This window comes from Nasonia vitripennis, chromosome 3 (assembly GCF_009193385.2).
Source record: "Nasonia vitripennis strain AsymCx chromosome 3, Nvit_psr_1.1, whole genome shotgun sequence".
Classification (NCBI taxonomy): domain Eukaryota; kingdom Metazoa; phylum Arthropoda; class Insecta; order Hymenoptera; family Pteromalidae; genus Nasonia; species Nasonia vitripennis.
In genome coordinates this window covers 22,451,148-22,479,072 of record NC_045759.1, presented here as the reverse complement: position 1 = coordinate 22,479,072, position 27,925 = coordinate 22,451,148, and the positions used below count along the sequence as shown (strand labels likewise).

General features: G+C 48.5%; 3 protein-coding genes across 9 annotated transcripts in view; 2 read left to right on the top strand and 1 right to left on the bottom strand.

The window, feature by feature from the left end:
• Positions 1–1,194: 1,194 nt before the first annotated feature.
• Positions 1,195–9,136, top strand: LOC100120713 (sodium- and chloride-dependent glycine transporter 1). Of its 4 annotated transcripts, none has more exons than XM_001604271.6 (9): positions 1,195–1,909; positions 2,452–2,704; positions 2,784–2,942; positions 3,007–3,214; positions 3,298–3,469; positions 3,541–4,107; positions 4,186–4,527; positions 4,590–4,788; positions 5,773–9,136. In XM_001604271.6, exons 1-9 carry the CDS (start codon positions 1,862–1,864, stop codon positions 5,955–5,957), a joined length of 2,133 nt encoding a protein of 710 aa, XP_001604321.2. In that variant the 5' UTR covers positions 1,195–1,861; the 3' UTR covers positions 5,958–9,136. The 4 variants fall into 4 exon arrangements, with proteins under 4 accessions (XP_001604321.2, XP_008203539.1, XP_008203538.1 ...); XM_008205317.4 differs by having other exon boundaries at positions 1,223–1,909; positions 5,755–9,136; XM_008205316.4 differs by having other exon boundaries at positions 1,228–1,909; positions 2,449–2,704; positions 5,755–9,136.
• Positions 9,137–9,970: 834 nt separating this feature from the next.
• Cyb561d1-like (cytochrome b-561 domain containing 1-like) lies at positions 9,971–16,287 on the bottom strand. Of its 4 annotated transcripts, XM_032597731.1 has the most exons (5): positions 16,095–16,287; positions 15,589–16,032; positions 14,800–15,524; positions 13,617–13,842; positions 9,971–12,733 (listed from the first exon to the last, which is right to left on the bottom strand). In XM_032597731.1, the coding sequence occupies exons 4-5, from the start codon at positions 13,779–13,781 to the stop codon at positions 12,173–12,175; spliced, it is 726 nt and encodes a 241-aa protein (XP_032453622.1). In that variant the 5' UTR covers positions 13,782–13,842; positions 14,800–15,524; positions 15,589–16,032; positions 16,095–16,287; the 3' UTR covers positions 9,971–12,172. The 4 variants fall into 4 exon arrangements, with proteins under 4 accessions (XP_032453622.1, XP_032453621.1, XP_016838721.1 ...); XM_032597730.1 differs by having other exon boundaries at positions 14,800–16,032; XM_016983232.3 differs by lacking the exons at positions 14,800–15,524; positions 15,589–16,032; positions 16,095–16,287 and adding an exon at positions 14,399–14,790.
• Positions 16,288–16,474: 187 nt separating this feature from the next.
• LOC100120673 (cytoplasmic dynein 2 heavy chain 1) overlaps positions 16,475–27,925 on the top strand; it is a 15,742-nt gene continuing 4,291 nt past the window's right edge. Inside the window, 27 exon segments of the mRNA XM_031927599.1 lie at positions 16,475–16,717; positions 16,991–17,322; positions 17,399–17,561; positions 17,625–17,803; positions 17,888–18,000; positions 18,101–18,343; positions 18,420–18,640; positions 18,737–19,135; positions 19,201–19,442; positions 19,505–19,828; positions 19,980–20,046; positions 20,111–20,202; positions 20,264–21,230; positions 21,288–21,450; positions 21,536–21,755; positions 21,837–22,891; positions 22,955–23,465; positions 23,535–23,933; positions 24,037–24,216; positions 24,515–24,999; positions 25,074–25,539; positions 25,605–25,880; positions 25,951–26,309; positions 26,383–26,631; positions 26,690–27,123; positions 27,198–27,332; positions 27,419–27,858. Of these exon segments, the coding sequence (XP_031783459.1) occupies positions 16,475–16,717; positions 16,991–17,322; positions 17,399–17,561; positions 17,625–17,803; positions 17,888–18,000; positions 18,101–18,343; positions 18,420–18,640; positions 18,737–19,135; positions 19,201–19,442; positions 19,505–19,828; positions 19,980–20,046; positions 20,111–20,202; positions 20,264–21,230; positions 21,288–21,450; positions 21,536–21,755; positions 21,837–22,891; positions 22,955–23,465; positions 23,535–23,933; positions 24,037–24,216; positions 24,515–24,999; positions 25,074–25,539; positions 25,605–25,880; positions 25,951–26,309; positions 26,383–26,631; positions 26,690–27,123; positions 27,198–27,332; positions 27,419–27,858 (8,957 nt within the window).

The window sequence follows — 27,925 nt, the reverse complement described above, 5'->3', positions numbered from 1 at the left end:
TCCATCGAGTCTTATCCTACCGTCGTTGGTTAAAAATAAGCGACTTGGCAATTCGTCGATATTTTTTCTCTTCCCAACTATCCGTATCATATCATACAACGAAGCGCAACGACGACAGGCGAAGAAAAGGCGCTAATCTCTCTCTCTCTCTCTTTCTCTCTAGAGTGTGCCCTTGCCGGGGCGAGAAAAAAGCTCCCGCGGCGTCATCCTCCGAAAATCCTCCGAGGTCTGTCGTCGTCGCGCACAAGCGGCCGCCTATCTGAAAATGATCAATACACCTTGGCCCAGAGTGAGAGAGCTGCGCGTCTCTCTCTCTCTCTCTCTCTACCAGAGGCTGATCGATGCCGCCTTTCCCCCCCCCCCCCTTTCTGTGCATACAACTGCGCCGCCGACAGCTCACTCTCTAATATGTGTACGTCATTATCTCCACTGCTGCTGCTGCTGCCGTGTGGAGAGATTTCCCTCCGCGCGTGCGGTTCTCCCCCCCCCCCCCCCAAGCGAGCTACCCTCTATTACGCGGTTAACCGCTCTCGGATTTCGCGTTTTTCATTTTTAATACAGCCAGAGAGGGATGCCTCCTCTCGGACGCTAATTTTACATCATAATAACAACGATTCTTGCGCGATCCGAATTTCGCGGCGCGTGTCGAATATGCGACTTCCGCGAATAGAGTAGCATATCCCTCTCCCACGCGTATACTGGCATATTCCCGGAACACAACAAGCTCCAGCGGAAGAAATAGCAGACAGCTCTGCAGCCAAGAGAGAGAGCGAAAGTGCAGAAATTACAGATCCCGGCCGTGTATGCCTAGGATAATCTCGTCGGCGAAAAAAAAAATATATATATAAATAAGAGGAACCTCCCCCCGGCGAAAAAAAAGTCAGCCGCATGTTTATATCGTATAGGCGTCCTTCTCGTTACGTACACACACGCACGCGGCACATCAGAGAGAGAGAGATAGGAAATAAAAGATGCGTCGTTAGCTGAATGAGGCATAAATCACTCCGGTCGACTCGCCCGGCTGACACACACACACACACACACACGGAGAAAGACACAGATCAGCGGGAAGGAAACTGGTGGGGAGTGGTGCGCGCGCGCATGAAAGGGTGCAAGGTTTCGCAGGAGCAGTAATATCGATCGAGAGAGGGGCTGCTGAGTTCTTCTCACTCTCTCTCTCTCTCTCTCTCTCTCTCTCTCTCTCTCTGTCAGTAGTAGTAGTCGGCGGAGAGAGCGCCAGCTGGCTGGCCGCGCGCGCGTGTGCTGCTCCTCTCTCAGCCAAGTCTCTCTCTGTGTGTGTGTGTGTGTGTGTGTGCAGCCTGGCCGGGCGCGGATCTTCACCACTTGCTGTTGCTGCATCAGTATCTCCTCAACAGCCGCTCGACGACTCGCTGCACCGGAGCTGCTTCTCTCCCAGGAGGAGAGCATCGCGAGCTTTGACCTCGAAACCGCGCAGCTCTCGCGGGCGCGCAAGCGTTCAAGGTCGCCCCGATGGAAGTGCCTTCGAGCGAGCAGCGTCAGCAAGGTCAGCTCGCCGGAGCTACAGCTACTCCCAGCATCCTCGTCCTCTCGTAGTAGCAGCTCATAATTATACGCATAGTGTGTCGCGGCATGTGCGGCGAGTACGGGGACTACAGCTTCTGTCATCGTTCTCTCGGTTATACGCTGCTATACTCCTACGCTGCCAGTTTGCCCAAGCGGGAGACAGCATGAAGAGGAAAAGAGAGCACTGAGAGAGAGAGAGAGAGAGAGAGAGTGAGAGTGAGAGTGAGAGAGAGAGTTGCATAAGGAAGCAAGCGATATTTTTTAGAGAGAATTATCGACTCGAGTGCGCCAGAAGAACTGCGAGCAGAGCGTCAGGATGGAGGACTCGTCGCCGAGGATACGCCCCTACCTCGACTGCTGGGACGTGAGTCTTTTTTCTTTCTAATTTTATAATGCCTTTTCTAAGACGCGCGCGGGCGAGGGGATCGATTTTTTCGGGACACGATGATGATGCGCGCCTATGCTACTCCCCAAGCGCTCTCTCTCTCTCTCTCTCTCTCTCTGCGCCGCGGCGCGTCGTCCCTCTCCGATTCACGTATAGAGCCGCGTATGCAAATCCGACGCGAGGCGGCCATTAATGCTGGCATTGTGAAAATCAACTTTTTCAATCTCGACGACTCGAGCGAGATTTGTCGCCGCGCGTCCGAGCCAACTCGGCTGTTTCTACTTTAAACGCGCCGATCCTGAACTTGACCGAGAGCGCTTTTTTCTCGCTCGGTCTCGGAGATATTACAACAGCTTTGTTTTTCCCCTGATAAGTATAGGCGTAAGCTGCTGTTATTATAGCGCAGGGGGCTGAAACGGCACGTGCCACCCACGCGTTGGGCTTTATCAGCCCTGCACCGCGCGGCTATATAAAATACGTCACACGTTCGTTTACGCCGACGTTATGCGCACTGCCAGCAGAACGAGGACAAGTACTCGGTGGCCAACAGTCAGGCGCCGCTGCAGGCCGGCGAGGACGAGCACCCGGAGCGCGGCACCTGGTCCGGGAAATTCGACTTCCTGCTCTCGCTCCTCGGCTACAGCGTAGGCCTCGGCAACGTCTGGAGGTTCCCTTACCTCTGCTACTCGAACGGCGGTGGTGCCTTTCTCATTCCCTTTACCGTCATGCTCATCATTGCCGGGCTGCCTTTAATGTTCATGGAATTGTCGCTCGGTGAGTAGTCGCCTGGGTGGTTATAAGTAGCTCTATAATACCAGCTGTATTATACGTGAACGAGCCGATTTGTATACAGGCCAGTATGCCAGTCTGGGACCGGTGGCGGCTTACAAGAGATTCTGTCCACTGCTGCGGGGCCTCGGCTACGGCATGGTCATGGTCAGCTCCGTCGTCATGCTCTACTACAACCTCATAATCGCGTGGACGCTCTTCTACATGTTCGCCTCGGTCACGGGTACGAGATTGAATTGATCCGTTTGAAGTGCGATCACGCGCGCATGATAATAACGGCTCCATAGGTGGAGGCGAGCTGCCTTGGAGCAAGTGCGAGGAGGAGTGGAGCACGAGGGAGTGCTTCATGCCGGAGGCCGCGCTGCTCTGCGCCAATCAGAACATGACGTACTTTAAGAGGGAATGTCTCAACTCTAGCCAATTAGCAGCAATCAACTTCAGCCCGGAGAACCTCACCTCGGTCATACGCAAGCCCCCGGCCGAGGAGTACTTCAAGTGAGTTGAGCGCGTTATTTTATTTATAAAACCGTAATAAAACTTTGACTGGCACGATGACTGCAGTATATCGTTAATTGCAGCAATCACGTGCTGCGGCTGAGCCACGGGATCGAGGACACCGGCTCGATCAGCCCGAAGATGGCGGGCTGCCTCTTCCTCGCCTGGGTCATAGTCTTCCTCTGCCTGAGCAAGGGCGTCCAGAGCTCGGGGAAGGTCGTCTACTTCACCGCGCTCTTCCCCTACGTCGTTCTGGTGAGCCGAGCCATCTTTATACATTTTATTTTTCATTTTTCATTCGCCCGAATCGACGCCCGGATCGACAGATCGCCCTGTTCATCCGGGGAATAATGCTGCCGGGCGCGGACGAGGGCATCCTGTTCTACCTGACGCCGGACTGGAAGCGACTGGCCTCGGCCAAGGTCTGGGGCGACGCTGCGGTGCAGATCTTCTTCGCGCTCAGCCCCGCCTGGGGCGGCCTCATCACCCTCAGCTCGTACAACAAGTTCACCAACAACTGCTACAAGGACTCGCTCATCGTCGCCGTCAGCAACATCGGCACGAGCTTCTTCGCCGGGCTGGTCATCTTCTCGGTGATCGGCTTCCTGGCGCACGAGCTCGACGTCGAGGTCAAGTCGGTCGTCGACCAGGGCGCCGGGCTCGCCTTCATCGTCTACCCGGAGGTCGTCTCGAGACTGCCGGTGGCGCCGGTCTGGTCCCTGCTCTTCTTCGTCATGCTGCTGACCCTCGGGCTGGACTCGCAGTTCGCGCTCATGGAAACCGTCACCACCGCCATTCTCGACGGCATTCCCGCGCTGCGGAACTACAAGTTCTGGGTCGTCCTCGCCTGCGCCGTCTTCGGCTACGGCGGCGGCCTCATCTTCACCACCAACGTGAGTTCCCGCATCGAAGCATAATTTCATTCTACCAACTTCTTACGCGTTCTTCCTCCTCCACTCTCTGCGAGCCAGGCCGGCATGTACTGGCTGCAGCTGATGGACAAGTACGCTGCCAACTGGTCGGTCCTGCTCATCGCCATAAGCGAGTGCATCCTCGTCGCGTGGGTGTACGGAGCCGACCGCTTCCTCGACGACGTGCAGCAGATGATCGGCGTGCGCGGCCGTTGCTGGAGGTTCTTCTGGACGTGGATGTGGAAGGTCGTCACGCCGGCGGCGCTCTTCTTCATCCTCTTCTTCAACTGGGTGGAGTACGAGCCCCTCAGCTACGGCACCTACGTCTACCCGCGGTGGGCCGACGCCGTCGGCTGGGTCGTCGGCCTCGTGCCCGTCCTCGTCATCGTCGGCCTCGCGGTTGTGAGTACAAACGACCTGCCGATTTCTCTACATATAGCTTAACGATCGATCCGCCGTTGCAGGTCCAGCTGAGGGTGAGCAAGCGGCCGCGCTCCGAGTACGAGGACGAGGAGGAGGAGGAGAACGACGAGCTGCGCGGCTCCGGCAACGACAGCGTCTGGAGCAGGGCCCGGAAGCTCCTGCAGCCGACCTCCGACTGGGGACCGGCGACGCGCAACCCCCTCACACCGTCCAGGACTCTGCCGCACACGCCCTCGCCTGGTAATTGTATTCTCTCTCTCTTTCTCTCTCTCTCTCTCTCTCTCTCTCTCTTTTGCTATCCTTGTCCCCGTTTCCCGCAAGCCTACGCCCTTCCGCCGTAACGCGCGCCTGTCCGTGTTGTGCAGTATAGAACACGCAGTAGCAGCCTCTTCTATATTCCGCGTGTGGTCTTTCGAGGGGCGGCAAACTTGCGCCGCCGGGATTAATGCGCCTCTCGGTTATTCGGGCCGTGGGGTGACACATAGACGCCGCACTGACGCTTTGGGGGACAGTAGTGCTTTTACGCGCAGCGACATCGCAGAGGAGGGAGGAGGTCGTAAAGTTTGCGAGATAGATCATATAGAGATTTGGGGGAGGGGAGATTTCTAGCTTTGCGGTTTCTCTCTCGCCTCACTCCCACTCGTTTGAATTTACTTTGTGCGAGTTTTCCTTTTTCTCTCGCGAGCATAGAGCTTTAATTTTACGCCTTGCTGTTTTTTCCTACCCTCGACTGCCTTGTGCATTATGCTCCTCTAGCGCTTATTGAAATGGAGTGTAGATGCTGATTGCGCGCACTGTGTATAGCTGTGTTTGTACTTTTCATTACTGACATCGTAGTCTCTTCCATACCGTGCGAGCCATTGTGATGGAACAGCTAGAAGCTCTGGGTGATCCTTGGAAATAGTCGTATACTTAACATATAGTTTAAAACGTGTCCCCTTGAAAGTAAACATTATTGCAGAGTATTAAAAATTGAATAGTTAGAAGTAAAGTCAACCTTCCTCCTATCTGCCTTACCTTTTATTATGATAAAGATAACAATATTTTATGCATAATAACGATTTGCAATTGATCTCGCAAATCGACGTCACGCGTAATCTTTCGATCGCTATAATATGGAAGAGATTAATTGTAATATAAACACGTATAAACATATAACTGTGGCCTCGTCAGTGTACTAGAATAATAAAAAAAAAATTTGCCAAGTCAAAACGATATCCTCAGGACCCCAATGCGGCTACGACTCGGTGCGCGACACGATAGTCCTGGTGAACGGACAGCCGATGACGGTGCAAGGGGCGACCGGCGGCACGGGTATCCCAGGCAGCGGCTCCTCCCAGAAGCTGCCCGGGCCCTCGATACTCAAGAACTCGAGCAAAACCGATCTCATCACCTCGCAGCAGGTCTGACAAGACGCCGCCGACGACTACTACTATCCTCCATCCAGCGATCGCGCGTTCTCCACTTTTGGATTTTAAACAACAACAACAACAACAACAATAAGCTGCTGGACCCTTCGATGTCGGCTGATGCTTTTTTTGCGCGCTCTAGGGCAAGCTATCGATTTTTCGACGCCGCTCCGAGTGCGCGCGGATATGTAGGTCAGATTGTTTAGGAATTTAGTTTCGGCTCTGTCTCTCTATTTCTCTGTGGAAATTAAAATCGATTCGGCGTGGCATAACCTTATTATTACACTGTCGAAAATAATCAAACGCTAAACCAAAAAAAAAATTGTTATGATTTTTGTTGTCTTATATATAGGTGCGCGTGCACTCGGAACGCGTTGGAAGGGTATGTATACGCGCGATGGCTGAGGGGGGAAAAGAGGCGCGCTGAGCCAAATATTAAATATATAAACGTCTTTCACAATCAATTGAGGAATTATGTGAACGTTGTTGATTTTTCGAATTCAAAAGCGATTATTAATATGGTGTATACACGAGAATTGGTCAGATTTTACGAGATGATATTTTAAAATTTAATCAAAGAGAAGTATAGGATATACATTATACATATTAAAAATAGAGGACAAAATAAAAAAATTAATTAACGATGTTGCTTCCTGCTTCGACGAGTGCAAACGTATATAAGAAAAAAATGAGAAATTATCTTTGGCGAGCATAATACGGATTTAAGTATCATAAACGGTTTGTGAAAACTCTCCAATTATCGATTGTTTGACAGAGAATTTTACTGTGTTGCATCTAGTATTTACTTGTTGAAGTTAGTTGAGACAAGGATATTATTTTTAAATATAAGTAGGAAGAGAAATAACGAAAAAGATTGTAGACGAGAAGAAAGTCACTTTGTTTGAAACTTTAACTGGTTTAAAGTTGTAAATAAATGTATTAAGATATTATAAAAAATCGATATATTTTAGATGAAAATTCACTGCTTTATTGAAGATGCATAGGATGTATTGAGGTTATCGGTAAAGTTATCTACAAAAAAAAAATATATGTATTTAGGGCTTTTTATATTGATTTTGAGATAACAATCGATTGAAAGATTTCCGAAAAGACGAAAATGGCACTACTTTGATTTTATAAGCTGGGAAAACATTGGTTAACTTGACTTTGAACTGCATAACCCTTATTCATAATTTTGCACAAATCTGAAAAATTGGGCTGTGGTGAATATTGCAATTACAAGTTTGCGAGAATGATCAGCATTCGCGATTACCATAGATTTGTAGAAAAAGAAATCAAAAAGAGCTGGATTGTTCAATGTCGATAGTCAATAACAAAAAAAAATCTTTAAAAAACGTGATCCTTTATTTTTTAAGTCTGTCGTTTATAAGTTACACTGTTAGTAATACTCAAACAGAGCGTCGTAATTAACATATATACATAAACTAATGTTTAGATATGTGTTCGAAAGTGCAATGCATAAACCATCAAGGTTTATTTGCATTTGTTATTACCTATATAAATAATGGTATATCCAGTGTGTATTAGATGTAAACTCATCATTTTATTTGCTTTATTTGACTTACTCCATTCATTTACAAACATTCTTCAAATAAATAGTAAATAGTTCAAGGTGGAAAAGTGTTTGTACTCGTGCAAAATATGTAGACCATCTTGACATTTGAAAACCATGCTGGAACTGTTTTTTTTTTTTTAATTTATTTGCTCCACTGACATATACCTAGACTCGTAAATTAGAACGCGAAAGAAGAAACGTCCGTCGATCTCTGCCTTTAATTTTTTACAACTAGTATAGTTATTAAAAATTCTCTTGATTTACTAGATCATCGATTTAAATAAGAGAAATCTGAAAGTCTTTAGATAATAGATACAAGTTCCTAAAATGATTTGAAAACTATTTTCACGGTTCTTATATGACACAGTAAGAACTTCTTTTATGAGAAATAGATCAAGTATGGAATATATTCTATTGATACGAGACTTGATTTCAATATTTACAAATACCTACATCGATGCAATCATGATTTGCGTTTTTATCGTGAAAAGAATTGCAGTATCAAATAATAATACAATAGAATTAATGAAGAAAACAAAGAATATTTTTGCTCAATAATAGACAAGAGAAAGTGGTAGATGTATTTTTCCAGCACGAGTGTAAATAACTCAGTTTATAAAATGTATGACGACTGATAAATTTCAAAACTAAATAACGCAACACTCAATCGAATTTCAACGTCTTTCATTTGTTTTCACCGCTACCAAATTTTTCAACATTTCTCAAGGGTTTAGTATCTTCATAATTTTGATTATTGCTGCATTAGAGAATAGGTGAATTTTACAAAACGATTGTTCCAGGAAAATAGCACGTCAGCCAAAATAGATTTCATAGACAAAGAACTTACCATGAAATAATAAAAAGAAAACTTCCAGAGAACACTAGTATGCCAAAGATTTAAAGCTATCGTGAAATTAATCGACGTGTATTATCCTAAAACAGCGTCTTTATTCACGTTTGGATAGAATCGAGAAATAATGGCTTACGTAAAAAATTTAATTTTCAGTGCCAATTGCGTAATATCATAGTCTGTATTGACGTTCTTAGCGTACACAAGCAATAAGTTACAGTAGTCAACTATAAACTGGTTTGATTCGGTTGAGTTTTTATGGAAATTTAAGAATATTGAAGTATAGAAATTAATTAAATCGGAATTGAAGAAAATCTCGTTTCTGATGACGTTGAAAAGTGGATGAGCTCATCAGAAACAACAATAAAATATGTTTGGTGATCTTCACCTGCAGTATAATACATTAAAACCAGTGAGAAACGTCGTACCTCTTGTTATTGTTCAAAGAGAGAAAGAATCAGCGTGATTGTGAATAAATAAGCCATCAGGAGAATGCCGGAGTGAAAGAGACCTTATAATAATATATACACGAAGATTTATCATGTTGCGAAAAAATATGCATATTAATATATAATAAATTTATTTGTTGCACAAGTATATGTATGTAGATACATGCTAATGTAATAATTCGGGCTAAAGGTATTTTTCCGCAAAAGATACATAGTGATATTTTTCCTGATGAAGAAAATCTACATGTATAAGACGAGTGACTGATCTAGTTAGCGCATCAAAATGAATTAAATGTCCTGCGCGGATACTTATATAATGCAGTACATTGAATTACTGTATAGCTGATAAAGTAAACAAAAATGAGTATCAAAATAAGATGAAGTAGGAAATGTATAAAGTACAACTTATGATACTCATACGGTGCTTTATGCAAATTATACGTGGTTAAAAGTTAATATATATATATATATATATATATATATATATATATATATATATATATATATATATATATATATATATATATATATATATTATAAAACAAATTTTTGTAGCGTCCACCCAAAAGACACACTTGACATTTTAAGCAGACGTCGCATCTAAAATGAGTTTTAAAAAGCAAAACAAAACTAATGTGTACGTCATTTGTTGTTAATTAGACGTTAATGTTTAAGAGTACGTACGACGAATAAAAAAAAAGAGAAAAGAGCCACTAGCAAGTTTTGTGACAAAATATTCGAACCCATATGAATCGATCGGTGGAAGGAGGGAAGGTTTTTGCGGACATTTTCTTAAGTAAAGTAGCGAGAAAACGAAAGGAGAGAAAAAAAAATAAGAAAAAAACGAACTCGAGCGACAGCGACTGGCGCTTGGTTGACGCGAGCGAGCGGCTAAGTGTTCTGAGCTTATTATACGAGCTACCAAAATATAGAGCAGACAGTACAAAGTAATGTGTCCTAAATACTGTACGAGTAAAGGGTTTAGGGAAAGTAACGTTAAGTTCAACGATAAATGCCTGATCCTATAACCTTTTTCGCAGCACAATAATAATCATATAATATACAGACATGGAAAAACAATTACTCTCTAAATTCTTTGGTGTGGTAATCTCATCGCAAATAGAGTGAAAGTTACATGTATTTTTACTTTCCTTGGGATAGAACGTCACCCCAAACAATGTAGAGAACACGTATTGTCAGGTCTCGTACACGTGTATTGCGTGCGTATGAGTGAGAATGAGCCGTAAAAATAACGAGTCGGTGTGAATGCGCGAGTGGAACTAAAAAAAAGTTAAAATTCAAAATTTTCCAAAAGCTAACGCACTGATGAACAAAATACGTTCGTTTATCAAGTATCACACGAATATCAATTCTGAAAAAAAAGATAAAGCACTGGGAATAATTTTCTGACAAAAAACACGTGCAACAAATACAAAACAAAGGAAAAGTGATGATCTAGTTGATAGAGTGTTACATATATTGTAGGGTTAACAATTACCGAGGTTGCAACGTCTTCGTAAAAGTTATTCCCCCCTATTATGTTCAAAGTATAATTAATTGCTTTACCCACGACAGTAAAGTCATTAATGGTATTATACTCGGATATTATGTAGAATGGGATATATTTTTACGTAGCCACGTAGACACAATGCCGAAAATGAATTAGGAATTATAACAACGCGGTGTATACAAGATAGTGTCAAGAAAATTCAATTGAAAATTACGATTATGTTATACAATATCGAGTGGTTGCGCGATATTTAGGATTTCAAAATTTCTCGCGTTTCGCGTAAAATGTTTGATCTACAGCTTCGAGAGTAAAATGTTTGAACTACAGACAGCCGCGTATTGATTCAGTTATCGCTGCTCAAACACACGAGAAGAGTGTTTTTCAGTTGAAAATCAACTAATATAAGGATAAAACGCCAGAATCTTTCGTTTCAGCGGATACTTTATTGTACACATCGCGTTTTTACATAAAAATGAATAAAAAATAGATGCAGATCTATATATGTATAAAAAAAAATAAATATATATATATGTATACACGTTGTTACATAATGTTAAGGCAAAAGCAGAGTTTTGTTGCGATAAGAAAAGTATTCTTGTAAAATGGCTGACTGTATTACACAAAAAGCAAAAATGTATTAAATTTAAGACAGAGTTGTAATGTACCATTATATGCAAATATATTGTACTATGAAAGAAAATATATACATTATATTCTGTGTATATGTATATGATGCGTGTAAGATTAATAAAGTGTTGATATATGGTTGACGATAAGACAATGACTCTGAAAAATTAATATTATTTTTATTCTTTTCAGCTTATATGCGGGTAGGTATATAATAATAAAATTTTCAATATAAAAAATATTTGTTAAAACAATTAAACAACAATTGCACGCATATAAAATAATAATAAAAAGTTACATCTTACAATTAAGTATACAACGTACAGACGTGGTGTCTATTACTGACAAGAATTCAGTTCTAATTCTGTAGATGGTACTTACAAATGAGGTCATAACCTGCAACATGCGTGCTCTGAATACGTTACGGTATTCTTACATAATCTACTATAGACGTATAGAAAAATCTCTTCAACAATAGCGTTGACCGTTGTGTGACTTGTACTAGAAAATTACATAGCACGTATTATTTCAAAAAATAACAGCGTGTAACAAACGGAAACGAGATTTTATTCCGATTTTTGATTAAAAAAAATAATAATAAAGAAGTATTAAATCATGAAAAATACGTATATTTGAGTATACCGTTGTTCCGATCTAAAGATATCACAACAGCCGTTGAGAAAGCTATTAGTCCATAATATAGAGTTAATATATACTGGCATCGACGTAATAAGTGGAGTGAGTATAAGTAGTTGTGTAAAGTACTCGAAACGAAAACAATAGAACCAATCGAGAACGAATTTCTCCGATGCGACAAACAGTCCCATCATCACCTCCTCGTCGATTCGCGAAACTTGTAATAAGGCAATAATTTCTCGCACCTCGCGGCGCCTCCAGCTCTCGTCCACGCCTCCGTGCCATTACAGCGAACGGCAGCATATCATACATATTGCGCACGGAGAAAGAGAATACCAGATTATAACAATGAGAAAATAGAAACCGTTGCTTAACACGTATATCTTTGGAAACACATCGGGGATATAATACGATGATGCAGCGCATCCACGCTCGTCTATAATTATAATCTCCTCTTCATCTCTCGCGACCGTGTTTCAGTCGTCTGATGCGAAATTCGTCGTCGCATATCGACCCACGCGATCCGAAACAATCGCCGCCGCGACGATCGAGACGCGCCTGACCCCATCACGTCTGCTGACTCTCGACGGTCTGCTGAGTAGCACTGGCAGGCGCTGGTTTCGCGAGGACGCGACTCCTGGCGATGACCCCTATAACGGGTTTCACGAGAACCAGGAAGCCCGCGATGAAGAGCGAGGCGAACAGCAGATCCCTACCGGTCTCCGAGGCGCCGATCTTCGTCCACCACTTGCTGTAGGTTCCGTTGATGACGGTAGCTATGAGGAGAATCGTCGCGGTGATACCGGCGAACGCGTGGAGAACCTTGACGAGTACCGGTCTGACTTTGGGGTAGAGCCACTGGGTGTTGTTCGCGAGGATGCCGAAGCTCGCCACGACGCAGACGATGACGAAGGTGGCCAGGCCGAACTGGGCGTGGGTGGAGACGAAGTGCTCCTTGCCCTTGTCGTTCTTGTTGACGATCACGATGACCAGGCCGATTATCAGGAGGCCGATGCCCACCGCGTGGAGGATCCAGTGGAGGGTCACGCGACTGGAGCGTCGGACCTTCTTGCTGACGTAGGCCTCGCCGTTGATCGCGTAGACGGCTTCGGCGGTTAGCAGGCCAGCCTGTGGAACAGATTTTCATCCAATGTCACTCCTGTGACGAATAGCTCGTTTTCTCACAGTTCTCGCATATAACAAAGCGCGTGCATATTTTCGAACCTTTTTTTCACGGCTCGAATCAGAGCATTCCGAGAAACAGGCCGTAAAGCCTAAGCGTTGAGGCACTTATAAAGAGCTAATGATTAAGGCTGTGCGCGTGCCTGCAGCGACTGCTGAATCCGCTGAGTCAAGGTGGGAAAATTATTAAAAAGGAACGAGCGGCAATTTTTAACGCCGGCGCGGCCTCGTTGACGGCCTCTTTAAAAGCAATTTCTAACAATTGTTCTCGATGTCGTGTGTGTCTGTGCATGGACGAGTTTCCAGCTATCGCTTCGAATAATTTCGCCTATTCTTTTTTTCTGTTATAACGTCGGGGGGCGATGCCGCTATTGAAAATAAAAAAACACTCGCGCTCGTTCCAATTGAAATTCCGATTCGCGTGTGCATAAATTCAAACGGTGCGACGCACCGCGAATACTGCTGAAGTAAAATCGATGCAGTGATTAATTCGATTCTATTGTATGAATTTATTCTCTCTGGAAGCGGTATAAATCAGACTGGTGACTGTTATAATTTACGTCGTTTTTCAGGAGTACCTTTCGATCTTCATCAGCGTATATAATTATTTTCTCGGAACGAATCGTAGCTGCGCGAGAGTCTTTCGACTATGTAACAATTTTTTACCCCTCCTTTATCAGCCGGACCGATAGATAGGACAAGTGCAGACTTCCCGTCGTGTCCGATAAGCGGAAATTAAAAATGGACCAGATTCTCGTCTCAAGTATAAGGCTGATTATAATTTTCACATGCATACCGACAAAATTGAAAAATCGTCAATGCAACTCACGCCAAGCGCCATGCAGATGGGATGCCAGGAAAAGAACTGGTAGCTCTCGAAGGCCACTCCCACGATGTAGAGTACCGGGAGCAGCAGGAGAACATGGGTGACGATGCTGGTGACGAGCGCCATCGTACCGGGCAGTCCCTTATCGTCCACGTGATCGGGCTTCATGTCTCTTATCTCCCTCGCCGCGATACAAGTCTCCAAAATCACACCGGTTCTGATACTCCTGCTATATACACAAAAAGCAGCGCTCAAGCTCCGCTCATCAATGGCATCACTCACACATAGAGTCGTCATACGCGGCAATAAGAGATGAATCGCGCTTGAGAATCTCCTTACGTAATGACCGCAGCAGCAGCAGCAGCAGAGATGTTCGGCCAGTGATTCATCGCGGAGCGATTGCGCGGCTTGAAATTCCTCTTTTTTCACAAAACGCGCTGCTGATGTCTGCATCTATACGTAAACGCGTATACAAAGGCGGAGAGTGCGCGTGCACGCGATTCAAAATACACCAAGAGAGAGAGAGAGAGAGAGCGTGCGCGATGCAAGGCAAATATTGTTCTTTCGGGCCGATGATACCGTAGGCTGGCACTCGCTCTGTTTTGCTCCTTTTTCGGCCCCGCCGGATCGGGATAATACACACGCGGACGCGAGAGCATGTGTGCTATCGTGATACTGTTTGTTTATCCGAGCCGCTCGCGCTCTGTGTTCGCCAGGCGCGTGTGTTTCGACTGATTGATCGATTGATTGATGCGGCTAAATGCGAGTATTAGTTGACGGATTACCTGTCTCTCTCGATGCTGCTGCTGCTGTTGGATTAGTCGGCTCTAGCTTGTGATTACGCGTTTGTACACGGTGGGTTTTGGCTTTGTTGGGATTGAAAGTGGGTATCGCCGCGATGATGAGCGATAAACGAACGTTGGGAATATCGCTTCGTTTTACGATGCGTATGCAAATCCGACGCGAGCGTCGCAGAAGGAACGGGTCGAAACGCGATTCGAACAACACTGTTAAATCATACTCGAGGCAGCAGCTCATCGTTCCGCAACGCGGAAGCAGAAAACAAAAAAATACTCGCGCATAAAATTACGCCGCGTTAAAAATAAAGCCCGCGGAGATTGGAGACGCGAACGACAAGAGACTCCGTCTGGATATACGAGGAGAAAAAGGAAATCTCGCCACAAACCTGTATCCCAGAGTCAGGTGTCAACAAACGAATGCTTCGGAACAATGGAACTTATGTCATCGATGCTCCTGGACTGCAGCGATATGCACCACAGGTGACGTCTTCGACGCGAGCAGCGACGCCGAAGGAATCCGCGAACCGACTGCCGCGGCTCTGATGGCGATCGCGTTGTGAAGCTACGGCACGCAGGCGGCCTTGGTTTAGATAATCGGTTGTGTGCGTTCTCTCTATCTCTCTCCCACTCCTTCTTCTTCTTCTTCTTCTTCTTCTTCTTTTCCTCTCCGTCTCTCTTTCACGCGTATAAAACGTACGTCCGCAGAGAAACGGATTTCTATATCCGATGTGTGTGGTGAAGAGAGAGAGAGAGAGAGAGAGGGCCGCCGTTTCCTCTCGTTGCACCAACTCTATGGCTGCAGCGTCGCAGTTCCCTCGTTAATTCCGTCGAGGCTGCGATCGGATGACTGACGCTCGCGAGATTGAGAGAGGCTTTATTAGAGCGAGGCGTGGCGCTAATGCTCTCCGAGAAATATGAACTTTTTATTGGGCGAATTGTCGAGGCTGCTATTTTTAGGCGCCAGTGCAAGCGCGCGGAATGGATTTTGATTTCGCGCGATTCCGAGCATTCTGTACTAATGTGGTTCGAGCCACTGCACTCGCGTACGTTTCGCGCGAGAAGTGAAAAACCAACGCGCGATATTAACTCCGGCAATGCAGCCCTAATGCAGCTGAAAATTAAAGCTACACGTACTCCTCGCAGAGGCACATCGAAGCAACAGCGAGTATACTTACACTTATTAGCTCTCGACGTGAAAGACGCCTCTGAAGCCGCTAAACGAAGCGTCATGGCTCTCGCAGCAATAATTACACACGCGCGAGATTCTCTTACTTATGCATTGTTGTCCGGCTAGTCACGACAGGAGAGGAATGCGCTCGCGCGCGCACCTTTCGACGCGCGATGCAAATTTTTCTTTTCCTTTAACTCTTCGCATTTATGGTCGTGTCGCGCAGCGGGAGGTATAATATCCAGGCGTTATGTTATTGTCTTCATCAATCGTCAATATCACGTCATCGATTATATTTTTTCAGAAGGATTTTTAATTTTGCCGCCTGCTGAGCACTAATAGTTTAAAGGCAACCAATCATCGATTAAATGCTTCATAACAAAGTCCATCGATTTTTAAGAGAGAAAAATTAACTTGTTAGCTTCGCCGCGTGCTCGAACGAAAGTATCACCTGCGAAACGTGTGTTTCGTCAATGATGTTATGATCTTTTTTTTCTTACGTGCAAGAATTACCTCCCGACGTTTTTCTTCAAAAATCGAATCGGATCGATCGCAGCGCAAATCTTGGTCAGCAAGGTCGCGCCGGAAAATTCAACGGCCTCGCGCAACGTCCAAAATAACGAATAGTCCGTGTGTACACAATAGGGCATATCCAACGCTATATCAGTATACATGCGCAATACACCCCTCATAAACACACACACATACACAGCCGGTCAGCGTTTTGTTGTTGGCTACTCGAGCGTCGTCATGGATACGTTGCTCGCGTTGCTCGCACCAGCATTCACCGTAGCTCGACGTTCATTTTTCCGAGACGAAATTACATCGATAACATGGAACTCTATGTTCTACCGGTGAAAGAGTCCCCCGCAGCTGATGCTCAGTAAGCGAACATGGTCGCGGCAGACAGACGACGAACTTTCATCATCGCGACGGCTCACAACTTTTTCGGAGTTAATGCCGCGCCGCAGGATGAACTCGAGAGGGACGAGGAGTTTTTGCTGGAAAAGTTTCTGGATCAGGCCAAGTGTCGGACGCTTTGCGCCGTTCCCCTCTCGTCTACGGGGTACTCGAAGCCGAGAGTCAAATTGACGAATGAACTGTCGCTCGGCGAGAATACTTTGGTCTTCTTTAAAGTGAGTATTATACGAAGCCGCTTCTCGTTTAACGACTTGACTTTTTTTCTGCGCGTTTTCTTCTGTAGAAGTGACGGCACAGTCGTTATCTGCGAGTTTACGATTGAAAGAGCGCACGAGGTGAGATAAGAGAAGGAAAATAAACAGACTGAGTGGGGAAGTACGTCGCGGAATCGCGGAGTTTACTGAGAATTCCGAAATAATGAAATGCGATTATTTTTGAAAAGTCTTTCATCATTTTTCAAATAAATCAAATCGAATATTCACGACCAGATATCCGAGACGACGGTGACCGAGGACAACTTCCACGATGTCGTTCAGGTCACGTCGATCAGCAAACGCAGCAGCGCAACGTCGCTCGCCGAGGCCCTTCGACAAGTCTGGACACCGGCACTGCACGACGTCGGCTTCGACTCGCTTCTGCTCAAAAAGCTCGAGAACGAGCTCCTGGGGCCCAAGGCCACCTCGAGCCTCGTCGAGGAGGAAGCCTACATGCGCGACAGCTCCATGTCGGCCAGGAGCTCGGAGGAGAAGAAGCTGCGCGAACGAGCCGTCGCTTATCTGAAGAACATCAGGCGCGAGATGGAAAGCGCCGCGGTGGCGAGGTTGGCCTTATTTATTTATTTTTTTTTTTTCAATTTTAGAGATAGACGCTGCCATTGTATTCGAATCTATGTACAGGGAAGGCATGGTGATGATCGAGGAGATACTCGACTCGATATCCGGAAACTTGGACGATCTGTGGAAGCTGAAGGGGCCGGTTTACTCCGAGGAGCGCATGCAGTCCTTGCTCGAGATAATCGGCGGCGAGATCACTCTGCTGATCAAAGCGTTCATAGGCAAAGTGAGTATTTATCTTATATTTAAAAGGGAAAAATACAGAGCTCGCTAATTGCATCCGTCGCAGATCGAGTCGGACAACCGAGCAAAGGACGAAGCAATAAACCTCGGAGCAGCGATATGCGAAAAATGGGTCGAGATGTCGGTGCGTCTAACGAGGCTATTCTGGCCTCATCATTCTCTTCACCCTTGGAAAGGCAAACCCTACAAGCCCGAAAAATCCACGAAATTCGAAACGCGACTGAGGTACTGCAATAACGTCGCACTTATGCGTCCTACATACTTATACACGTGCTTAAAAAAAAAAAAAAAAAAAAAAAAAAATTCCAGAGAAATATCGGAAATCCGAGCGCAGAACCGCCAGCTAACAAGGCTCCTCACGACAAACGAGCGGGCGAACCTCGGCACGGACGCTCTCTTTAAGAGCTTCGACAACGTCGAAGGTACGTGTAGTAGTATTGTTGGAATAATACGCTCGTGTTTCCAGGAATGTAGAGAAAAAGGTTTTGTACCGATGAATTTGATTTTAACCCACTCTCGCAGAGCTGCTGGACGAGAGCAACGAAGTCGAGTGGAATCGATTGCGGGACAAGCTGCAGAGCAGCCTGGCCCCGGCGGAAGAACGCGTGGCCGCGAAGCTCAAGGCCCAGATCACCGGGGCGAAGACGCCACTCGCTCTGGAGACGGAATTTCGCCGATACAGCGAGCTCATGAAGAGGGACACCATCAAGGCCAGGCTCAGAGCCGAACGACAATCGCTGCTCGCCGCCTACTCCGATCTCATCGGTGGGTGCATCGTTGTCGCTTTTTCTGAACTATTGTAATGCAGCTATTTATCTATGGGTGTGTTTTGGAATTCAAGACTCCTGCCAGAACGGACCGGACACCAACGAGCTGCTGGACACCCCGGAGATCCTGCAGAGCGTGCAGACGGCCCGGGTGTCGGAGCTGAGGCTCGAGAGCTTGCAGAAGTTGGCCAAGCAGTTGCTCGACGACTTGCCGGGCTACGAGGAAACTTCGGCCAAACTCGTCAACGCCATTGACGAGGCCGAGAAACTGCGACAGGAGCTCACCGAGACCTGGGTAATTATATGAATATAGTGCTAACAACGGGAAACCGAGTTTACGATCTCTCGCGCATTCCGAGTGAGTAATAAAAAGAAACAATCGTAAAACTAGGTGAACGACACTCGGGAATCGGTGTTGAGCAACGACCTGAGTCTCGGCAAGGACAGCTCGGTCGTGGAGATCACCAACGCGAAGATGATGCGCGTGAACTTCGACCCTCGACTAACGACTCTGATCCGCGAAGCTCGCGGTCTGGCGGGCCAGGGCGTGGAGCTGCCCCGCGAGGTCAAGGACCTGGTGGAACGCGCTTCGGCGCTCACCGGCCGAGCTCGGGCTCTCGAGCAGATAGCCAACTTCCACAACACCATCGGCGATCGCATGATACCCTCGCAGAGGCCTCTCATGCTGGCCACGGCCCTCGAGCTGGCCGGCGCGGTCAGGGAGCAGTCCGGGGTCGCCTGGTCCGACCCGAGAGCCGTGGATGTTTTCACCAACAGGCTGAGGGAGCTGGTGAGTGCAGATTCGAGAGGCTGTATTTTATGGACTAATCCCGATTGGCCTCGTTGTACCGTCAGGTGAAGAAGTTCGCGAGGCAGAACTCCGAGCTTGCGGCGAAGCACGCTGCTCTGAGGGATCTGGTGTGCAGCCTACTGAAAGGGGACGCCATCAACCTGGTGGCCAATCAGAACACCTGGAAGGACACGCTGAGAAGCATGCGGGACATCGTCGGCTCGGTCGAGGCCGCTTACGGGAACACCAAGGTCTGGAAGCTTCACTGGGACCGCCAGCTGCTGAAAGCTCTCGGGATCGCCTACAGGTATGATCGAGCCGAAGACAAATAAACGATAAGGATTAACGATCATTTTTTTTTTATCAAAGAGCCGCTCTGCCTCAGCTGCTGAAAAAGCTGCCCGAGATCCGTGTCGAGCTGACCTTCCGAGACGAGTCGCTCCAGTGGCGGCCGTCGCTCGAGGACATCCGTATGAAGCTCTACTCGGGTATCCGGCGTTTCCTCGCTATTCCGACGAATTTCCGCGGAGTCGGCGATCAGGTTGACGGCCACTTCCAGACACTCATACCCCGGAGCGCCTATTTGTTCGGCGCCCTCTACAAGGAGGCGGAAATTTTGCTTAACGCGCTCGAAAGCCTGCGCGTCAAGTGGCTGCCTCTTGTTGCGCCCGCGAAAATCGATATCGGCGAAACGTGAGTGCCGTAAGCGATATATACGTATAGCTGCTGTCGTTCGACTGCTGTGTGCATAATGCATGTATACGCGAGAGCTTTGTACCGAGAGGCTGACCTTCTTCTTGTCAAGCTTTTGAATTTTCGTTGACTCTTTTGTTGATGCTTTTAGATTAAAGGGGAAGCAGCCGCAGGACTGGGAGAAAGCTTTTAAAGACGCAAAGCAGTGGGCGCAAGAGGTAGGCTATTTGTTTTCGATTTCTCTTGCAAGTATATAAACTGGGACGATTCTATCGACTGTAGGTTGGCAAATTGCGAGCGAACGAGGTCAAGATATCGTGCATAGTCGTCGATACCGGGACCATTAGAAACGACCTGGAATCTCTTTCTCGAAGGTACCGACTTTGTCGATAAAGATTAGAACACACAGATATTCATTTGCGTAAACGCGAACAGGTACTGGGAGCGACTGGCCCTGGACCTGCGATCAGAGGCATCCTCCCGACTAGTCTCCATCGTCGACTTCCTCTTCTCCGCGTCGAAGAAATTATCCCACCGAGCCCGCACGATCGAGGAAATCGGAGAAGCTTACGAAGCCTACTCTCACATCCAGACGCAGTCGGACGAAATCGCCAAGGAGCTGGAAGACGTCTCCGGGCTGGGTCGAATCCTGGCCGCCTGGACGAGAGAAAAGCTCGACGGCCTGAGCAACGCGCACACGGCATGGGACAGCCTGAAGGAGCGGCTGGACAACTACCACGGAGTGATGCTCCACCAGCTGGAAGAGGCCAAGCTGAACCTCCGCCATCAAGTCCTCGCCGTCCACGACGAGCAGGAGCGCTGGAACGCGAAGTGGAGCACCAGACCGGAGGTCATCACCAGAGACTGGATTGAACTGATGCGCGAGAAGTGGACCAACCTGACCGAGCAACGCGACACTCTCGTCAGCGACTGCAAGCGGCTGAACCTGCCCGTAGATGAGATCTTCGAGAGCGACGAACGGATGATCGCCCAGATCGAGGCTGAGCTCGAGGCCGAGGAGCTCAACTCCAAGTTCCAGAACGAGTTCATCGAGGAGCTTCAGAGACACGAGGAGGAGGAGTGGTCCGTCGCCAGACGCCGACTTCACAAGCTTCACGACTGGCTCGACTCCTGGGAGAGCCGGATCCAACTGCAGTCCAGGAGCCAGCTCGAGGATCAGCCCTCGCTGCAGGCGAACTCCTTCATAGGCCGTAAGATAGCCGAGCTCAGAGAGGCCGTCGATTGCGCGCAGTTGCTCAGGGGCGACGAGCTCGCCGAGGAGCACTGGAACGAGCTCAAGGAGATCATCGAGCTCACCAGGATCAAGCGCATGAACGAGATCACCCTGGGCCATCTGCTGCAGAAGGCAGGGCTGATCAAAGCCAACGCTGAGCGAATCAAGGTTTGTTGACTACTCGATGTTATCTCAGAGCTTGGTTGATTCGCTTCCGCGTTACAGGACGTGACGAAACGAGCCGCAGCCGAGAGCGGAATCCGTCAAGCCATCACGGAACTGGAGGCTTGGGAGAGCTACACGTCGCTTCCTCTGCAAGAGTCCAGGGACAGCAAAAACGAGGGGGTCTACATCATCGGCGATTACAGCACGCTCCTGGCCAGGGCAGGTAAATCATATCGTCGCATGCATTGCATTGATTCACTTATTGATTCGTTAACCATAACAACGCTCGAATATATCAACGGTCAAAGGGGAGCTGAGGCTGATTCTGGAAGGCGCAAAGGGCGCGGCGGGATACGAGAGATTCGCTTCGAGGGCCGCGCGCTGCGAGGCTTCTCTCTACGAGCTGGAAGAGCGCATCAAAGTACTGAGCGTAGTTCAAAGAAAATGGATTTACCTAGACCCCGTCTACGGCAGCGGAGCCGCGCCGAGTGACTCCGGGAGGTGGGCTCGAGCCGATAAGGAGTTTAGGTAAAAGGAGAAAAGACTTTGAAGGCGATCGCGTTACAAGCGACGGATAATCAAATTCTCGCTTTAATTGAAAACTCGCAGGTACTTCATGGGAGAGATAGCGAGGGATCCGAAAATTCCGTCTTTGAAGAATCTGCCCTTCCACGCTCTGGCCAATCTCAAGGACCTGATGGACAGGTGCCAGAGGAGCTTGGACGACTTTTTGGAGGAAAAAAGATCGGCCTATCCGAGACTGTACTTTTTGAGCGACGAAGACCTCCTCGAATTGGTATCCGGCAAAGGCAAAGGTCTGGATGTCCACTTGTCGAAGCTCTACCAAGGCGTCGGCTCGGTGGAGAAGGAGAACGGCTACATCACGAGCGTCGTATCTCCGGAAGGGGAGAGACTAAAGCTCTCCGAGAGGGTAAGCCTCTCGGAGAGCTTTCCCAGATGGCTGCTGACGCTGGAAGAGGGTATACGAAACGCCCTACAGCAGAGTCTGAATACATGCTTACTGGAGCAAACGCCCGATATTGCCGCTTACCCCACGCAAATACTCCTATTGTGCGAGCGGATACGCTTCACGGAAAAGTGCGAGATGGCCATCGACGACGACGCGGTGGGTCTGAAAAACTTGCTGAAATTCCTCGAGAATCAGCGGACGCGGTACGGGGGCTTGGAGGATCCGGACGACGCGCTGAAATCGTTGAAGGCGAAGAATCTCCTGCTCGAGACGGTGCACCACCTGCACATAGTCAGAAATCTGTTGGACGTCGTCACCGAGAAGGAGAAGCTCGCGTGGAACTGGAGCCGTCAGCTCAGGACTTACAAAAGCGTGAATAATTTTTTAATATCGCAGCCATCGTACACCGAATGAATATTCAGCGCTGAAATGACACTTATCGATTTCCAGGGTGGCGGCGCCATTATACGCTGCGCGAAAGCCGAATTTCCATATCGCTTCGAATATCAAGGAGCCGCGGTCGGCCTGGTTAGAACAGCGCTGACGGAAAAGTGCTATCTCGCGCTGACCCAAGCAATGAAACTGGGACTGGGAGGCAGTCCGACCGGGCCAGCTGGTACCGGAAAAACCGAGAGCGTCAAAGCGCTGGGAAGTATCCTCGGCCGTCGCGTCCTCGTGTTCAACTGCGACGAGGGTAAGTGTCAATCCTTATTGTCACAAATCGATTTGATCTTCTACAATAAACCGCCTCCCTCAGGTATGGACTCCGGCAGTATGCGTCGAATATTGAGCGGCTTGGCGCAGGCAGGAGCCTGGGGCTGTTTCGACGAATTCAATCGTCTGGAGGAAGGTACCATGAGCGCGGTAGCTATGCTGATCAGGCCGCTACAAGAGGCTGTTCGAGACGGCGCCTCTAAGGCGAATTTGGGCGGATTAGAAATACCGGTTGATCCGCACTGTTGCCTCTTCATCACGATGAATCCTGCAGGGGACGATTACGGCGGGCGTCGAAAATTGCCGGATTCGCTGGCGAGACTGTTCAGGCCCATCGGGATGGCGCATCCCAACAAAGCGAATATCGTGAAATCCCTGCTCGAGTGCGCTGGATTCACGAACGCCTCCACGCTGGCCGATCAGCTGGTCGAGACGTTCGAAACCGCGGAAAAATTGCTATCCAAGCAGCCGCACTACGATTGGGGCTTGAGAGCGCTCAGATCGGCTCTGAGCGCGATTCCGGCGGCGAGCGACGAGATTAATGAAAATACGAGGTTCGCTCGAGCACTTTTTTAATTTAAAAAAAGGCCTACTGTGTTTAACGTTATTTCCATCTCTTGCAGAATGTTAGCCGCCATACAGAGCTCCACCATGCCCAAGTTGATCGACAAAGACGCGAGCAAGTTTTTGACTCTGCTAAACGACATATTCCCCAGCGCCAGCTCTGCGTCGTCCGGCGTTGTCATCAAGGAGAAGGAAAACTTGCAATCGATACTATCCGAATTCTGCGAATCGCAAGGCCTGCACGACAGTTTAATCAACAGATGCGTTCAGTTACACGATCAGTTGCAAACAAGGAGCGGCGCAGCTATTGTGGGACCTCCTGGAAGCGGGAAATCGTTAATTATTCGAAGCTTAGCCGAAGCCTTGTCACGAACAGGAGAGTCCGTCAAATTATTCAGTATATATCCCGGAGCAATTTCCAAATCAAAGCTATTGGGCTCCGTTGATCCACAGACGCGGTATATATCACGCAATGCATGCTTCAGAACGCTATTGATCGTTCCTTTTGATTTTCTTGTTTTTTTAATAAATTTAAATCAATCTTGTTAATCGATATCGTAGAGAATTCAAGGAGGGCTTGCTGTCCAGCGCCATTTCCAATTGCGGTAGTCAACCCTTGTGGATTATCCTCAACGGAGACGTAGAGCCAGAATGGGCGGAAGCTTTGAATTCTGCTTTGGACGATAATCGCATTCTGACGCTGCCCAACGGCGTCGGAATTAAATTGGGTTATGAAACGAGGTATACATATGTACGATCCTCATTCAAACTCTTCTTTTTCCACACTCGGGCAGTTATAGCACGAGTGTCCCAAGTCTAACGAAACAATTTTGCCATTACTCTGCACAGACCTTTATAATACGTTTTGCGCGCATAGCGATGCGGGTAACGAAAAAGCGCCTGCGCGCCACCTATCTTCGTTAGCCGAAACTCGAGAGTTCGGAAGTTTGAGCGGTGGGGTGAAAGCCAGTCGAAAACTGTTCTGTTTCAGGGCTACTCGCGTGTAGATTACTGAATTTACAAAAATCACCGATTTCAGGTTTATCTTCGAGTCGCACAAATTGTCCGGAGCGAGTCCAGCGACGGTTTCTCGACTGGGCATCGTCTATCTTGGAACCGTCTCAGCCGCGACTCTTCTGAAAGCTCCGCTGATGAAAGATCTGCCATCGGTGGCGTCGAACATCGTCGCGTCGCACCTCTGCTCTCTGATAGATCAAGTTCTGAAAGTGAAGAAGGAGCAGAAATCGGCGTCGGGTCTACTGCACTCGGCACTTGTGCACTTCAGAAACGCTCATACTCAAGCCAGCTGCACTTATGCCCTGTTGAATTCGATGTGCGGCCAGATAGAAGACGCCACTTCTAGGGAAGATTTGGCTCGATCTATCTACCAACTTACGGGCATCTACTGTCCTGATTCTGGCGCGCCTTACGATGTACTGTATAACAAACAAAAGGATGCCTTGGATCAGTTCACCATCGACGCGAGAACGATTGAAACCGAGGACGGATCCGTTTACCTTTCAGGTTTGCAAGGATTACATAGTTTTACACTATTTCGTGCATCATATGCGGCAAGTGTATGATGAAACATGTTTCAGGATCGATGCAGAGGGGCATCAACGCAAGTTCACCGTGGATAATGTCGGGACAAGCGGTTATCTTCCGCGGGCCGACTGGCTGTGGAAAGAACGCCATGCTGTCGGCGATTTTAACCCTGGTGAAAAACGAGTCGGACGAATCCTTCATGATAGTCAAAGCCTCGTCCTTGTACGGATCCAAAGACTTGATTACGAGATTGAAACGCTCTTGCATCAAGTTGGATTCGTCGGCTGGAGGCAGAACTTACAAACCGAAAAATGGCTCGAAACTGATACTCGTGGTGGAAGACTTGCACCTTGCTTCGAAGAGCTTGCAGGAACTGATTCGTCAGTTGATTCAGGAAGGTGGATTCTACGAGGACGACTTGGAATTCGCCAAAATTCCGCTGACAATTGTGTCGACGGGAGATTCCTCGACAAAATTGCATCCGAGATTGGACTCGCTGTTGGCGTCGCATTACGTGCCGTGAGTAATTTGCCGTGAGTGATTATGGTTTCAAAATTAACTTTAATGAATTGTGTAAAAAATAGGAGCCTGAAAGCGAAGGAGTTGGACTCGATAGTGGAGCTGCATCTCCGAGAATCCTTGAAGAGCGATGAGATAATGATCAAAGCGTGGATCACGAAAATGTCGCCAACGATCGTCGAAGCTTTCAACGAGATCACCGCGGACAAAACGAGCGTCAAGTGGACACCGAGAGACTTGATGATGTGGATCGATTCGCTAAAGTACTATCCCAAGCCCGAAAACGAAGCGCAGATCACGAGTTACCTCATCGACGCGTCTCGTCGACTTTTCAGACCGAAGTAATTCATTTTTGGACTGACCCAATCTGAAATGAAAATAAAAATACCACAACTTTTCTCGTCATTCAAGGCTGTTACTGAAGCAACAGAGGCGCCTGGAATCAACCGTATACGCCCGCAGTTCAGCAGCTCCCACGACAGGGGACAACGTCTACGTGTGGAACCGAACCAACTCTGGCTTGGCTCTCCTCTCCGAGTCGCACTGGAAGAGCGAGCTCGAGAACGCGGTGACCAAATGCATTCGCGAAGGCGACACCATGTCGACCACCATCTCTTCCTATTTACTGGAAATCAGCGCCGGTATAAGCTGGGGCCTCGGCTGCGAGCAAAGGGGCATTCTGCTGACGGGACGACCTGGTGCTGGGCGAAAATCAGCGACGAAGATCGTGTCCGTCATCTCGTCGCTGAGGCTCGTCGATTCTGGACCTGGTATGCTCGATTTTCTTCTGTAATAACGCGGGTGCAACTTGAACTAGTACAGAGTAAAAATAATTTTGCGAAGGCAAAGGAAAGTCGGCTGTGAAGGCAGCAGTACAGGCAGCGGGTATCGACGGCGAGCCGACGATTTTGCTTCTGGAGGAGCATCATCTGCGCGAGGAAGGTGTCGCCGTTCTGGCCAGTGCGATAATTTTCAACGGCGAACTGCCGGGACTCTACACGACCGAAGAACTCGACGGTCTGGTCGCGCCTCTCGCCGATCTAGCGGCCAGAGAGGAATTCTCGGGCAATTTGGAGCAGTACCTCTACCACCGTGAGTGCATTCGAAATTAATTGAATTTTCAAATCAGTTCAACACTCGAAACGTGCAGGTTTGCGAAAGCACCTGAAGGTCGGCCTGATAGTCGACGTGAACGACCTGCGGGAGCCCTGGCTGTCCCGCTCGAATCTCCTGCGCCACTGCGTGCAGACCACGGGCCAGAGTCTGGGCAGCGAGTGGTGGCTGATGGAAGGGCCGCTAACCGAATTAGCGAGCCTCTACCGTGACCCATCCAAAGACGTGGACGAGGAGTTTTCCGGCGTGAAGGAAGTCATCCAGGCCCACCTGAACGCCTCCTCGTCCCAGCAAGCGCCGGCTCGTTTCCTGGCCCTCCTGCACAAGTGGAAAGAGCTGAGGGAGCAGTGGCTAGAGGAGATCCTGTCGAAGCTGAAGAACCTCAACGCGGGTATCGAGCGCTTGAAAGAGGCCGGCGACAGGGTGGCCAAACTCGAGGAGGACGTGACCAAACAGCGCAGAGAGCTCGAGGTTAATAATCCTGCGGTGACGCTTTTTCAACGCGGATATTATACCGATAGAGAATACGCCTTTGTTGCGAGCAGGTGGAGAGAGGCCGGGCCAACGCAGCGCTGGAGCAGATAACCGCGACCATGCGGGGAGCCACGGGACAAAGAGGCGAGATGGCGGCTTTGAAAACCGAGACCGAGCGCGAGAGTGCTGAGCTGGCGCGCAGGAAGGTATTATACACAGACCGCCGCGCATTAATCACAATTCGTATAATTAAGTGCGGCGAGGGTGCAGTGATATACGTGTACGTTTTCAGGCCGACATCGAGGGCGAGCTCGGCAAAGTCGAGCCGCTCGTCGAGCAAGCTTCCCAAGCCGTGGCGGGAATAAGCTCCGACGCGCTTTCGGAGGTGAGGTCTCTGCGGGCACCCCCGGCTCCGGTGCGGGACGTGCTGGAGGGCGTGCTGAGACTGATGGGCATCAGGGACACCTCCTGGAACAGCATGAAGACCTTCCTGGCCAAGAGGGGCATCAAGGAGGAGATCCGGAACTGGGACGCCAGGAGGAGCACCGCCGCCAGTCTCGAGGCCGTGTCCAAGCTGGTGAAGGAGAGGCCCGAGAGCTTCGAGGAGAAGACGGCCAAGAGGGCTTCCGTCGCCGCGGCGCCTCTGGCCGCTTGGGTCCTGGCGAACCTGCAGTACGGCCAGATCTTGCAACAGGTGGCACCGCTGGAACGGGAGCAGCGCGTCCTCGCCGAGTAAGTCTCGCTCTCGACACTTATACACATATACATCTCCTTTAATCCGCGCATTATCGATCGAACA